General features: G+C 39.1%; 1 protein-coding gene across 1 annotated transcript; it reads right to left on the reverse strand.

Annotated features, from left to right (window-relative positions):
- Window positions 1-10780: 10780 nt before the first annotated feature.
- TSPYL1 (TSPY like 1) lies at window positions 10781-16119 on the reverse strand. Its single transcript, XM_079939865.1, has one exon. The coding sequence runs from the start codon at window positions 15983-15985 to the stop codon at window positions 14675-14677; it is 1311 nt and encodes a 436-aa protein (XP_079795991.1). The 5' UTR covers window positions 15986-16119; the 3' UTR covers window positions 10781-14674.
- Between the last annotated feature and the right edge of the window lie 30 nt (window positions 16120-16149).

Raw genomic sequence — 16149 nt, forward strand, 5'->3', positions numbered from 1 at the left:
CAGCCTGTCATCCAGCTTCATAGTTTAGCTCACAAAGGTTTTCCAGAGAGTCCATAAACACTTAAGATATTCAAGGACAGACTGTCCATATTGACTGCTGCCAGCTAATCAGTTATGCCATTAAAAAAAAAATGTGTAAACAAGATTCACTCTTCCCAGACTATAATTATTTTTCTCTCTCCTCTTTCCTCTTTTAATAAATCCTGTTTTTGCCTTTGTGGGGTGAAATCAATCTATTTATTTATCCTGCTTATAAACAAGGAAACGGCATGCTACAATTAAGTGACTTTTTGACTTTGAGTTTTTCTTTGACACTACTCTGCCTTGTTTCTTTTCTTAAAGAATCTTTTCACTGTTGAAGGATTAATTCTCTTGGATTATAACATGAGCCAATAGACAGAGAAGCAAATGCTGAGTGAAAGTTACTTGCCATGCAGGAAAGAAAGAGTTTGCTATTTGTAACAGAAAATTAGAAAATTACATAAGGCTACTACATGTGAACTTTTTGCTCTTGTTGTATGTACCAAATTTTTTTGACTATTTTTTATACAATTTTTAAAGGTTACACTGCATTTACAGTTATTACAAAATATTGGCTATATTCCCTGTGTTGTACAATACATCCTGTAGCCTATCTTACACCCAATAGTCTGTACTTCCCACTCCCTCATCTTTATATTTCCCCTCCCCCCACCCCCACTGGTAACCACTAGTCTGTTCTCTATATCTGTGAATCTGCTTCTTTCTTGTTATATTCAGTAGTTTGTTATATTTTTAAGATTCCACATATAAGTGATATCATACAGTATTTGTCTTTCTGTCTGACTTCTTTTACTTAGCATAATGCCCTCCAAGTCCATCCATGTTGCTGCAAATGGCAAAATTTTGTTCTTTTTTATGGCTGAGTAGTATTCCAGTGTGTGTGTGTGTGTGTGTGTGTGTGTGTGTGTGTGTGTGTGTGTGTATATACCACATCTTCTTTATCCATTCATCTGTTGATGGACACTTAGGTTGCTTCCATATCTTGGCAATTGTAAATGCTGCTGCTATGAACATTGGGGTGTATGGTACATATCAAATTTTTTAAAAGATTTGTATCTCCACTACTTGAAACATCCCTGTCTCTGATTATTCCTGTCAATAGAATCATTTTCCACTAATAACAGCCTGCCCATTCTTTAAAACTCCATTCAACCTACCTCATGTAGATTGCACTAGGCATTTTAAATGAATTAATTTCATAAATAAGGACCCAGGAATCACTGAGAAGTTAACTCATCCATGCTCGGACACGTATTAATTGGCCGATTGTCTCCTCTCATCTCCTATACCTTCCTTAACCACCTTACCATTCTATAGCTGTTGTTGCTTTTGCCATCCAGTTGTACTTATTTATCTTCTGTCTTTAACTGTCTTGGTTGTTTCATGCAGATCAGTCTCCTCATCCCAGCTAGACAGGATGGCTGCATAGTGGCTTCTTCTTTAGCATCTACTCTATATATACGGTAGCCCGGTGACAATCTCATAGATTTTAGTGAAACTTAATGATATGATCTAAATGAAGATTTTAAACATGTTTTACCAAAATGTATAATATGGCTATGATGGTATTACAAATTGAAGGTCTGTGGCAACCCCATGTCAAGCAAGTATATAGGCGCCATTTTTCCAACAAATATTTGCTCACTTGGTGTCTCTGTCACATTTTGGTAATTCTTGAAATATTTCATACTTTTTCTTTATTATTAAGTTTGTTATAAATATAAACTTTAATGGATGAGGAGTTGCTTCTCATGGATGAGCAAAGAAAGTGCTTTCTTGAGCCAAATCTACTCCTGGTGAAGGTGCTGTGAAGATTGTTGAAATGACAACAAAAGACTTTAAACTTAGTTGATAAAGCAGCAGCAGAGTTTCAGAGGATTGGCTCCAATTCTGAAAGAAGTTCTACTGTGAATAAAATACTATCAGATAGCATCACATGCTACAGAGAAATTGTTCATGAAAGGAAGAGTCAATCTGTGTGGCCGGCTTCACTGGTGTATCTCTTTAAGAAACTGCCCACAGCCATCCCAGCCTTCAGCAGCCACCACGTTGATCAGTCAGCAGCCGTCAGCATCGAGACAAGACTCTCCACTGGCAAAAAAAATTACAACTCGTTGAAGGCTCAGATGATGGTTAGCATTTTTAAACAAGAAAATATTTTTAAATTAAGGTATGTACATTGTTTTTTTAGATATAATGCTATTGCACACTTAGAGACTACAGTATAGTGTAAACATAATTTTGTATGCACTGAGAAGCAAAAAAATTCGTATGACTCACTTTATTGAGATACTCACTTTATTTTGGTGGTCTGGAACTGAACCCACGATATCTCCAAGGTATGCCTGTATATATTCATCATAGCTTACATTTATTTTGCGTCTGCTATACACCAGACACTTACACACTTAAATGTGTTATCTCATTTAATCCTCTCAACACCCCTGAGAGATGATATTATCACCTCCATTTAATGACTCTACCTCAGAAGGAACTGAATGAAGCACAGAGAAATTGAGTTGTTTATCCAAGGTCACACAGCAGTGATAGAGCCAAAATCTGAACCCAGGTAATCTGACTCAGGAACCTGTGCACTCATTCATTATATTATTCTTCAACCCTACACAACATATAAAATGAGAAGGCACTTTCTTAGAAATAAGATCATATCCAAATTTAATGTTAAATCATCCACATCCACAAAGTAGTGACTCTTGTTGTGGAAGTGCCCCAACAATACTACTAAGGGGAGACTAAGTTACTAAGGAGAGAAACAAGAATTCATGATCCTCACTTCATGCCTTAAATCAACAGTTCAACCCATTAGATATAACATTCCTCTTTTGTTATTGGTGTTCTACAGACCCCATCTTACTAGAGGAGGACAGAAGGCATGGGCTGGAGTTCCAGCTCTGCCTTTCATGCGCTGTGGAAATCTGGGAAAGTAAAAGAAAGTAATTCTTAAAATATCTATTTTAATTTGTAAATGCTTGGGTATGCCTATATTAAATTAAATGATGAAGTAGTTAGATGGCTATACCTATAGAATCAATAGTTCCGTGTATTTTTTGGAAATTAACCTCTTTTAAGATACATGGTTTGCAAATATTTTCTCCCATTCTATAGGTTGCCTTTCCACGCTGTTGACTGTTGATAAAATAAGCCTTAAAAAGCTTCGTGTCAGAGTTTAATTGGCAGTTCTTTTCACTCTTACTGTTAGGCAATGATGTATCTTACAATCAATGTTGTAAATGAAATAAGTTGCTTTTAAAAATGGAAGGTATAAACAGTGGAAAAAATTTTTGTTTTCATATGTAGGATAGTGGTAGGTTCTAGGCTTAAATAATAAATTTTTCAACTACATGAATATTCAGCAATGGATAATTAGTTTATATGGGGCACCGTCTATCACACTGCAGGATGCTAGCGTCCTTAATGCCCCTGATGAATGCCAGTAGCACCCACATTCATTGTATTGATAATAACCAAAATAACTCTGGCAAATTTCCCAAGCATCCTCTAGGGGGAGGTACACAAACACATTGAGAATCAGTTTTTTTAATGCTTGTGAATGTGGTATTCCCATTCCTGGTCACTAGAGGGAGGAAGTAGTCTATAAAATAATCTATTATATTTAAAATATTTTATAGGACAATTTAAAATATAATAGCTGGCTTCATTATTTTAAAAAAACAACAAATAATGAACCAAAAAATTAATAATAATCTGACTAGTTTGTCGTTGGTTTTAAAGTTTAAACTGTTCCAAAGAGAATATTTATGCCAATTTTATAAACCATACATTCATTAAAAGAACTAAGGTATGAGTTTTCAACAAATGTTTCATGCTCTATATGTTTTTCAAATTGAATCATAATCGTTTTTATACTTAGGCTATCACTGTTACAAAATTAAAATTTTCTCAGACAAGCTTGTTCGGTTATGATGGCTTCCTGTGACAGCATTTAGCCACTCACCCCACCAGGAAAAAAAAGCCTTGCTTTTACCAATCATAAAGGAAATCAGAGACAAGGTCCCTGACCTGAGTGACCTCATGCCTTTGTATGCTGGGTGTGATGGTTGATTTTGTGTGTCAATTTGACAGGATTAATTTGGCAGATTACATATTTCTGGGGGTGTCTGTGAGGATGTTTTCTGGAATTAGCATTTGAATTGGTGCACTCAGGAAAGTGTCAGTAGATTGCCCTCCCCAGTTGGGGTGGGCGTCATCCAATCCGGGAACGCCTGACTAGAACAAAAAGGTAGAGGAAGAATTTGCCCCTTTTATTTCCTGCCTGAGTACTTGAGCTGGGACATCAATCTTCTCCTGCCCTTGGACTGGTAATCATACCATCAGCTCCCCTGGTTCTCAGGCCTTGGAATTCAGATGGGTATTATACCATTACCAGCTCTCCTGGGTCTACAGCTTGCAGATGGCAGATCGTGAGACTTCTCAGCCTCCATAACCACACAAGCCAATTCCTTATAATAAGTCTCTTCCTGTTGTTTCTATTTCTCTGGCAAACCCTACTAATACGCTGAATAAAGACACATATGTTGGAATCAGACAGATCTGGCTTTAAATCTCAATTGTGCCACTTACTAGCTGTTCAGTTTGAACAGATCACTTGACTTCTCTAAGCCACAATTTCCTTATGTATAAGATGAATATAATAAAACTTAATTTACAGGACTGTTGTGAAGATGAAACATGTGTAAAGTATTTATCCCAGTGGGCTTTCAATAAATAAAAGCTGACTTGGTAATTTTTATTATTTTTATGTTGTTTTACGTATATTGAATACACTGCAGACAGTACAAAATCAACATCAAATTCTGTTATGAAACAATAAGTATATCGAAGTTCAAAGATGAAAGAAATCCATAAAGGGTGAAGCAGTAAGTGAAAGAAAGGACAGTTGAATTGGACAAAGTAAATATAATTGGAATAATCTGAGAAAAACATAAAACATTAGGATGTAGTAATAATACTTGTCTGCAATGTTCCAGTTATTTCTAAATGATTCTAGACATATAGTATATTTCCAGTTCATAGAAAAAGTTTATTGCTGGAACTAAATGCATTACCTCATTCTTCCACATAATATTACTTTATACAATACTTTAAGGGAAAAAAATTTTGTGAAATATATACCTTTAATAGCTAATTGGAGAGGATTCAGCAAAACTGACCCAAGAGTAAACTTGAGAAATTCGGCCATTACTTAACAATAGTTGACTACAACAGTACCTAGACTACCAGATACCCACCAGTTCTTAGGCCCATCTGAACACAACTCGTAATTGCACCGTGCTAAGAGAAGGCAGAGCTTGGTGAAAAGGATAAGTATTAAGTATCTGTTATAAGTAATCACTCTGTTGACTCAATTAAACCTCAATAAATATACATCCTCTACATTTCTTAGTGATATCAACAGTTCTTTACATCTCAGCTGCCAAATTCCAGAATGATATTAAAACATTTGACATTTGGCCCACTCTGCTCTTCTGAGGAAAAGTAAAACTAAGCATTTAACTCAGACAGTAAATATCAAAAATTATATTTTAAAATACAGGAAATAGATATCTGATGGGGTCTGGATACCTTCTATTGTTTAACATGAAGATAAACAGATATATAAAGATAAATAAATATATCCTTTTTAAAACCGTTTATGAATGAATTAGGATTAACTTTCAATTAAGGCCAAGATACTTGTACTTAACTAGGATTTTATGTATGTTTTTATGCCAAACTTGCAAGCTGCTGCAATGTGGTAAAATGTGCCCTAGCTTGAAATAAGAAACCTTAATTGAATGCAGCCTGTGCTGCTTACATCTAGATGAATACATTTCAATTTGCTGAGCCTCTATTTCCCTATTTATTAGTAAATGGGAATAGTGGTATGGAAACCTAAAACAAGAGCATACATGGAAATTCATGATATTTCTAACAATCTGTGGAGAAGGTTATGGAGACAGAGATGTATACTTGAAGGAGAACTGGATATCCCCAAGGCTCAAATTGTGACTCATGGGACAAGGAATTCAACTGTGATTAAAAGAAGGCCAGAGAAGCATCTTGTAGGCATCTGAATGTGCAGAAATGGAATGGGAAGCTCAGGGGGATTCTTGAGGGTGCCCCCAGGGAGACTGTTACTGAGTATATCAGTATCACCTACAGAACAATATGCCCTGAGCAGACTGGACTTCTTCAGTGACCAGAGGATAACAGAACCTCTTAGTTTGTAAGTTAAGGGTATCTCCAAAGAGATCAATTTTGGCCTGGAATTAAGGGAGAAAAAGTTAAAAAAAAAAAAAGTAATTCCAAAATTGGAATTATACTACAGCATGAGAACAACTTGCAAATACAGTCTTGCAAGTAGAGTCAGCAACTTTTAAGCACAGAAGGAGAGAAGCCAAAACACTGGAGATGGGCAAATGGAGTTCCAGTTTTTGAATTCTCAACAATTTTAAAATCTGCTACTTATTGAGGTTATAACTTACATAAAGTGCATGAAATTTAAGTGTACAGTTGGGCAAGTTTTGACAAGTGGATACATCTGTGTTACCATCACCCAAATTAAGATGGGGAGCATTACTATCACCTCTGAAAGTTTGCTCATGCTTCTTTCTAGTTACTCTCCCCAATCTACTTTTTGGATTTCTGTCACCATACGTAAGTTTCCTGGGCTAGTGACCTTCACATATATGGAATTATACAGTATGTACTCTTTTATCTGGCATCTTTCACTTAACATAATGATTTAGAGATTCAACTATGTTGCTGCATAATCAAGTTTGTTCCTTCTTGTTACTGAGTATACACTACATGTAGTGTTCCATTGTATGAATACATCATAATTTATTCATTCACTTGGTGGTGGACATTTGGTTTGCTCTAATTTTGAGCTATTGTGAATAAAACTGCTGTGAACATTCTTGTGCTGTGTGTAAATCATACCTTAAGAAAGAAAACAAAGACAAATACCAAAAACAAACAAACAAAATCTATTATTAGGTAACATCTTTGGTCACTTAAAATAGCAAAGAGAATGGCTGAAGCAAAAACAACAGTGAGGTGGTAGGGGTTAAATATTTGAAACTCAGTGTTAACCACTATTAGTGTGATCACGGAAATGCAAATTGATTCAAATGGGATATGTATACTGACTAGAAATCAAGCGGAGAACACACTATTTTCCTATACTAAGCTTTCCTGAACTCTGGAATCAGAGTCTGAAGCTTAAAAAAAATGAAGACTTGGAAATGAAGACATTCACAGGCTTCTGTGTACAAATCATGCTTTTAGTACCTGTGGCTGATTCTGCAATGCCAATCTCTGATCCATCAGTGGGTCTCAACCTCAAGAAATGTGTGCTGAAGCCCTCATTAAGACCCATATTTCTAGAACTTCGTAAAGGAGTACATGAATCCCAAAATAAGTTTCTAGATATATGGTCAATTTGGGGCAATGTTGGGTCTTATCTAGAGCTGTATGAAATAACCCACCTTCACCAATAACTCTTCACAATAATATATGCTTCCTACTTACTTCTTATAGTCTCTAATTATAGAACAATCTTTTAAATATGAGTATTTATTTTTATTACTTTGACGGAAATTGAGCAGGTCTATAAACTAGGCTTTTAATTGTGCACTTCTGTAGTTATTTGTTTTCTAATTTTGATGACTGATTAAAAATAAGCTCTATAACATCATTTTTAATATTTCTCCAACTTTATTTTGAAAAATTTCAAACCCACAGAAGTTGAAGTAGTAATATTAAAATATTAATACTGCCTTCAAAAAAAAAAAGCAGAGTGATCAATAGAGGTAAAAAAAGATCACTAAGAAGTCATTTTCTTTTTTGACAAGGAAATTTGAAAGACAAAGCACATCTGCTATAATGGACTGCATCTGGGAGGAAATGGCACACTTTTCTAACCCCTCTGCCTGGAGGGGGCATCTTTCCCTAATTCCTTAAGAGGTGCCAAGTATGCTTGCTGATGCCCTAGAACAAAGTTAAAACCACACACACACACACACACACACACACACACACACACACACACACACACACACACACGATAACAGGTGGATCTACAGTTGATGGAAAGATCCTGTCTTAAAGATGCTATGTCACTCTGAAAGGAAGATCCCGGGAGGGAGAAGTTCAACAATGAGGTGGCTACAGACTAGATTTGCAAACGACATGAAATTAAGGAGAATTACTCATTAGAAAGAATCCTCCAAATGTGAATAAGTTAGGAGAATTAGCCTAACAGAATAAAATTTAGTATAGATACGTGTAAAGTGTTGGACACAAAGTTCAATAAAATGCAGTAAGATGGTGAAGCCAAACTCAGCAGCATGTGAATACTTTAAAACTTAAGGGTTTAGTAAAAGGGTAATATTGCTGCCCCAAAAGCTAATGCTCTCCCAGGATCCATTTAAAGAAATATACTATTCATAATAAAGGCAGAAAAAAAAATCTCATTCTGTTTTGTTATTTGGATGTTATTTTGTTCAGTTCTGGGCACCGAGTTTAGTAAGAGCACTGGCATAATAAATCTTGTTTAATTAGCATACAAAACAGAGGAGGAACATCGAAGGAACTGATATATAGCCAGGTTGGTGAGGGGACATTGACAAGGATGTAATGAAGATCTTCAAGTACTTAGAACTCTTTGGTGGAATCAGGCTAATTCCATTCTGCAAGACTACAGGGGTCAAAATGTGCTGTAAGGGAACTATATGCCAGGCCCTTTACAATAGCTAGATGTTGTAAGGCAGTGGATTTCTGAGTAAATTTAACAAAACTGAAAACGAGTGAGCATTCCCTCACTTCAGGAGTCCAAGGAAAGGTTATCCATGATTCTAAAACCTGTCTGCACCTTGAGATCTAATTTAATTGGTTTCAGGGAGAGTCTAAGCATCAGGATTTTTTCAAAGCTCCCCAGCTATTTATAATGGGCAGCCAGGTTTGATAAATATTAAGCTAGATGACTGCTTGTCTGGATATGAACTAAATAAGAAATTAAAATGAGAGGCAGGTAAATGAAAATTAGTATTTTTTAGTTGTATTATATGCCAGGCATTGTGCTTGGCATTTTCACACTCTAACCTTTATTAACTATGTTAATACTTGGAATCTTTTAGCACAGTGCTTGGAACATAGTAAGCTCCCAATTGGTTGCTGTTACTATCCTCTCTATAACCATATAATCTATTCTCCAAATATATCCTGGGAGAATATTAGCTTATAATAAAGATATTATCATCCCTGCATTACGGACAAGGAAACCGAGGCTCAGGGAAGGTATTTACTTTGGCTAATGCACTAGGTGGTAGACTGTAAAACTGAGTTAATCCCAATTTAAAACCAGCCTGTCTTCCCTGTCTCTTCAAGTTGCTAATAAGACATTTGGTTATTTATAAAAATTAGCAATTTACCTAACTGACCTTTTACATTTTTAATAGAACCATTTCTTCCTGGCCTGTTCTCAGGGAAATTATATTAAATGCAAATCCTGAAAAAGTGAAGCCAAGAAGTAGACATTGTTTTCCTAAGGTAGCCCCATGCAAATTCTTCTGTAGGTTTCAAGAACCTCTGAAGTCAGAGGAAATAGATCAAGGTGACCCTACAGAGCTCAAACAATTCACTTCAAGCAAACATGGAGATGGAGCTGGTACTGCTCACAAGTGAAACACCTCCCATTCTGATGAATGGATAAAGATTGTTATCTGTCACTTCTATACAATCTAGGACTTCAATTATATACTAACATTGAGGGAGAGGAAGATGGCCCTGAGGGTATGGTCCTGATCATCTCTGACACCTCCTCCTGGCCACATTAAGCCCCCGAGTTTTCTTATGCACATAACTAGTTTGAGGATGTGAATTTGCTTAAGAGGAAACATCCAAAGAATGGCACCCCCTTAATGAGATAGTTCCTCAAGGGCAAGGACAACCTTTACTTTACTATCCCATATAATCCTTAATATAGTATCCAATACAAAATAGTAATTGCTTCAAATTGTAATTTTCACTACACTTTAGACGACACTAATTTTCAAAAATAAAATACACTTTTCAGGAAGGTACAGAGAACATAAAAATATAAAATAAATATTAAAAAATAAAATAAAATATACTTCTTCAAGTGGTGAGCATTGAATTGACTTGGTCCAAAGCTAGCTTGGGATATTTTCTTTCTGTTGCTGGCCAATTGTTAAAATTTGGAGCCCACATAACATACACAAAATGGTGTGTTTACTGACTGAAATTATTTTCTGAGCTTCATGTACATCTGTAAACCAAAAAATACAGACCATTTTATTCTAGAAAAATACGAAGCTGTAGGTCATAAACGTTGTTAGAGACTATTTATTTATTTTTTATTTATTTATTTTTGGCTGAGTTGCGTCTTCCTTGCTGCGCCCGGGCTTTCTCTAGTTGTGGCGAGCGGGGGCTACTCTTCGTTGTGGTGCGCCGGCTTCTCATTGCGGTGGCTTCTCTTGTTGCGGAGCACGGGCTCTAAGCGCACGGGCTTCAGTAGTTGTGGCTCACGGGCTCTAGAGCACAGGCTCAGTAGTTGCGGCACACGGGCTTAGTTGCTCCGTGGCATGTGGGATCTTCCCGGACCAGGGTTCAAACCCGTGTCCCCTGCATTGACAGGCGGATTCTTATCCACTGCGCCACCAGGGAAGCCCGAGACTACCTTAAATAACCAATGTAACTATCAGTTACAAGTGCAAATTTGGCACCCATATCTACCCTACTTATACCCCAAATTAATTTACGCAATACGTTTTATGAAGTACTGAGTATATCTTAGGTACTCAAAAACAAATTGATTAAAGACATATCATTTTACCTTTTACCCATTGGCTTCTAGCTATACTTTACACATCTTGAATTTTAGCTAGTTAAACCTTGCCCTAAAGTCACAAAAAATTTCATGGGGAGAAAAGATTAACATGTTAAACTTCTACAGATATTTTATATGCTTTGACATATTCATCAAGAAGTCTAGAACCACACTGTCCTATATAAAATTTACCAGCAGCCACTTTTTAAAAATGGGTAAGTAGGGGAAATTAATTTTATTAATATTTATTTAACCCAATATATCAAAAATATTTTAATATGCAATCGATATAAAAATTCAGACATTTTACATTCTGTTTTTCCACACTAAGTCTTTGAAATCAAGTATGTATTTTATACTTTAGCAGATCTCAATCTGGACTAACCACATTTCAAGTGCTCAATAGCCATTGGTGACAAGTGGCTACTGTATTAGACAGAACATGTCTATAGAGTCTAACCCCCTTTCTATCTCCAGTGTGATCGTCACCTTAAAATGTACAAAAACAAAGCACATAAAAGTTGATCCAAAATTAATGCCCTGTTAAAATAGCAAGTGAAAAGTTATAGTGTTTAAACCTTTTCTAATTATTAAACAAGAAATTTATTTAAGAAAGGCTTTGCAAATTTGTTGACAATCACTTTTACAAATGCCTTGAAAACTGTTTTCTTCTTTCCATTACCTCATCAAAAGTCTTTTCTGGGTACTAAGTTATTTTGTTCTTTTTTTCCATTTGAGATATTCATTTTGTCATTCAATAAATATTTATCTGGTGACAAGTACGGGCAAAACATTATGCTAGATGTAGCAATGAGGGTAAAAGACACCCTACCTCTGCTTTCACAAAGCTTTCAAATTAGAAAGAAAGGGAAAGAGTGAAAAACATGTGAAAGTATATCTCTTTATTTTACTGTATCACTGTGTCAATTATTTGGACATCAGTCTTTCCCCAATTCTTTTTTTTTTTTTTTGCGGTACGCGGGCCTCTCACCCTTGTGGTCTCTCACGTTGCGGAGCACAGGCTCCAGACGCGCAGGCTCAGAGGCCATGGCTCACCGGCCCAGCCGCTCCGCGGCACGTGGGATCCTCCCAGACCGGGACACGAACCCGTGTCCCCTGAGTCGGCAGGCGGACTCTCAACCACTGCGCCACCAGGGAAGCCCTCCCCAATTCTTTAACAACAAAGGGAATGGTCTTGTTATCTTCCCAGGGCCTGACAAAATGCCTTAATATTTGTGGAATTCACTATAATGAATTATTACATGTTATTTTCTAGAACAGAGGTCCCTACAAAGTACACTAAGTACAAAAAGAAATATTTCATCTTCCCTAAGAAAAATAGAAAAACTGTAAGGCAAAAGAGTTATCTATGACAGGCCTTAAAGGATTTGACACAGAAGGTGGTGAGGTTTGAAGTAAACAAGTTTCTACAGTTGAGAAAGTATAAGGATAGAAGAGTGTATCACTCATGATAAGAACTCTATGAATGTTTGCTTACTAAATGCACAAATGAATAAAGAGAGCCTGAATGACCTGAGAATATCATTTATAGAGACAGAAATGGAAGCTTTAAGGAAGTGAAGGGGGGATAGTGTTACACAAGCTGTATGGAAAAGAATGCAATCATGCGTAAGAAGTTGAAATTGTTACCATTTTAAAGTAAAACAACAGAAACAACAAACGTCCCTACTGAAAGTACAGTCGTGTTCCTCATTTTCTTACTTCTGGGATAACGCCTATTGTATCCATTTAAGAACTTTAATAATTCCATAACCTGCCATCACCTAGAACAATTTCTTCATGTGTGTTTATGTGCAGGGTGAGAAATAAGAAATCTAGCAGAGTAACATGCTTTTATTTTACCATCATGCATATAAGGAAAGACAAATATATCAATGGTATACTTTCAATGAGACAGAGCAACCTCACAAGTATTTATGCTACTTAGGAAAAGAGACACATCAATTACTAAGTTGTTAACTGGGAAATTATCAAGACAATCAAGCCACACATTTTTAGTATGTTATTTTTCCACGAAGACAACAATTTCCAAAGTCTTAATAATATGACAAGAACTAGTTATTCAAATTATATTTCTAAGGATACGGTTTTAACAGAAACAAGTTGAAATCCGCTATAGATATTCACGTAAGTCTCTATATCATACAGGAAAATAAGACTGTTCCAAATGTTCCCAACTGAAAGCAAAATAAAGCCTGTACAGCTCAATTTTCCCAGTAAGCAGAAATAACATAACAAGATTTACTAAATACTAATGAAATAAAAGACACAGTGTTAATCCTCCTCATAAAGTCAAATGAAAATGAGAGAAAGCACTGAAAGTTGAGTTGCATTTCTTTAAAGATCTCTTCTCTAGACAACATATTTAACATTCCAACCCCCTTCAATTCTCCCATGTTTATCCTGAGAAAAATAACTTCTCTCATCACCAATGACAGAGAAAGAACCTTCCTTGAAGGCTCTCAGTCTTAATTTTAGGCCCAATTTTTACCTGGCTCATTTTTGCCTGTGGTCTTCTGTTTAGTTTCCCATGCTTTGGGCACCCATCACAGTATCTTTAGTTCTTCCATCCATTAGGGCCTAGATATCGCTTTTCATTTAATCTAATAAATCTGTCTCCCTTTAAACCCTCTAGATGTTGCTAAAGTGGGTGGAGGATAGGGAAGAAAGCAGAGGGAAGTAAGAGCTCTGGTAGTCTATTACACAAGACAACCTGTCTCTGGAAATAATGGAGAGCCAAATTAAAACTAAAAGACCTGATTCTGCAAATGTTTATGAGCTATCACTTCTTTTAAGAGCCAGGAGAGAGACAATGGAGAAAGTGTACTGCCACCCTGGCACTTAATCACACTCCCGATGAGAAAAGGAGGCACAAAGAGGTACCTAGGTTTTGGCTGAATTCACTAGTTGAGGCTGAGAAAGCCTGGTACTTTGAAAGGACACCAGCCTTAGACCATCCTGCCACAAGGACAAGTCTAACTTGTCACCTCAACCGCTTGCCTGACAGTTAATAGGGTTCTGGATGAAGGGAGTGGAGGGAAGCGGGGTGGGGTGAGGAATAGAGAAGAGGTCTTTTGGGGAGAAGAATGGAAGGTCTTTTGTGTGCCGGCAAGAAACCTGGAGACTGTTTACCAGAAACCAGAGTGGGGCTGACAATGGTCTAGAAGATGTTCATCCAGTAGGTAGCAGCCAAGGGCACAGCCAGTAGCAGACAGCGACAGGCGGTGACCAGAGGCACAAGAAGAGCAATGGAGTCACATAAATCATACAGGCCAAGTGGTCCACTGCTGTTCTCCCTTGATATCATTAAAGGCCCGCAACTGTCCACAGGCCATATGCCTGTACTGCAGAGCAAAGTGGGTAGAATGGGCTCCTAGACAAATCTAGAATTCCAGGTATAAGAGGCAGACCGGAGGCCCTGGGAACAAACGGGGTCCAAGTAGTGCAGATAAAGGCAGTGCAATTTACATCATCACGAACTTGGCTTAGGAGTGGGGTGAATCATGGCCATGCAGCATGTGATATTAATGCACATGTGGAAGTGGTGGAGCGTGGTCATGATGGTCTCAATCTTGAGGCTGAGAGAACTGAATGTCCAAGGGAAAAAGGCTGCAGAAATGTCAGAAAAAGAAAGGGGGAAAAAAAAAAGTAGAAGGCATACTCATTTCTGTAGCCCAAGCACAGGTCCAGCAAGGGGCGGAAAGGGACTTTATGCAGGAACATTACCAAGGGCAAAGTTTAACCAGACTGGAACCCAAAGGGCCTGGGGATCTCCACTGGCTCTCTTATTGGGCGACGTCTGGCTCTATGGACTCCTTCACGCAGCAGGTAGTATTGCAGTGGATTTGGCCACAGGTCCTCTTTGATAATCTCAGCAATCCTGTCAGACTCTGGAAGGCTGTGGTCTGAAAACCAGGTGAAGAAATTGCAAACGACCTCTTGGTTCCTGCGAATGAAGGACTGGGGTTCACGGCCCCGGCGCCATATGATTGGAGTGGAAAGAGACACCACTCGGCCAGAGGCTCTGACCTCATATTCCTTGACAATCAGCTTGTTTCGGAAATAGGGGTTTCTTCGAAAGAAGAACTTGAACTTGCAGCCTGTTCGAGGGTGCCTGAGCTCCTTCACCTCCAAATTGGTTATGTATCTTAACATCTCTGCATCTTGGCCCCTAATCATGGGGGACAACTGGGGGTGGTTCCGAAAGGCAGTGACCCAGAAGCCCGGGATATTCTGAATGATGTAGTTCCTCCGCTCCAGGTAGTGTCGACGCATCCGTCCGAACTTATGTTCTAGTTGCTGAAAGGCCCGGTCAGCCTGAGCATTCACAGTGTCCAGCTCCAGCTGGATGGCCTCCAGAGGGTTCATGCGGAGATCCATCCGCAAGGGCCGGTGCCCTGCCTCCTCCACCACTCTATTCTCCACCATTTCTATTTCTTCACCTACTGGTTTCTCCTCCATCTCCATCTCCTGCTCCACTCCCTCCCCCTCCTTCACTCCTTCCTTCTCCGCCACCTCCTCATCCACTGCGACTGAGAAGAGGGGGCCCTCTTCAGTCTTCACTTCCTCAGCCTTCGCCTCCGCCATCAGCTCAGATCCGAACCTCTCCGCGCCACAGGTTTCTAGGGCCTTCTCCCCACCCGGGCCCCGCGGCTCTCCCCGCCGGCAGCCATTTCCCCGGCTGCCGTCCGTCGCCAGGGATACAAACGCCGTTTCCAGTCTCTCACTGGGAGGCGGGGCCTGCTCTTGCCCCGCTTCGGGCGCTACGTAACCGCCATCCCCACCGCCTCCGATCTGGGGCTTACCGTCACAGACCGGATCTGCGGGAGCAGCGCGGGGGGCGCCCCGCTCCTCTGGAAGCTGGGACGGTGCGGGCGCCACGGCTTCGAAGCTCCCCTCACCCGTCTCCGCCATCACCTGTGACGCCTCGGTTTCCTCACGGAGCTTCAGGCACCTGGGAGAATCCAGGTCTCCGGGGGCACGGTCGGGGACGGTGAGACTGGGGGTTTCAGGGAGAGGCGTCCTCTCGACCCCATCCGGGCCGCTCATGTCGGCAGCAGCCAGACAAACGTCAGGCTACCGTCTGCTTTTCCCCGCAGAAGCCGCGCTCGGCGAAAACCCACTGCTCTCACCGAAAACTCACCGCTCTCTCCACCCACTCGCTAGTCTCGCGAGCCTCTCCGTGAGGGTGACGTCACGGCTGTAGATCTCAC

The sequence above is a fragment of the Stenella coeruleoalba genome (assembly GCF_951394435.1).
Source record: "Stenella coeruleoalba genome assembly, chromosome: 12".
Taxonomy (NCBI): Eukaryota; Metazoa; Chordata; class Mammalia; order Artiodactyla; family Delphinidae; genus Stenella; species Stenella coeruleoalba.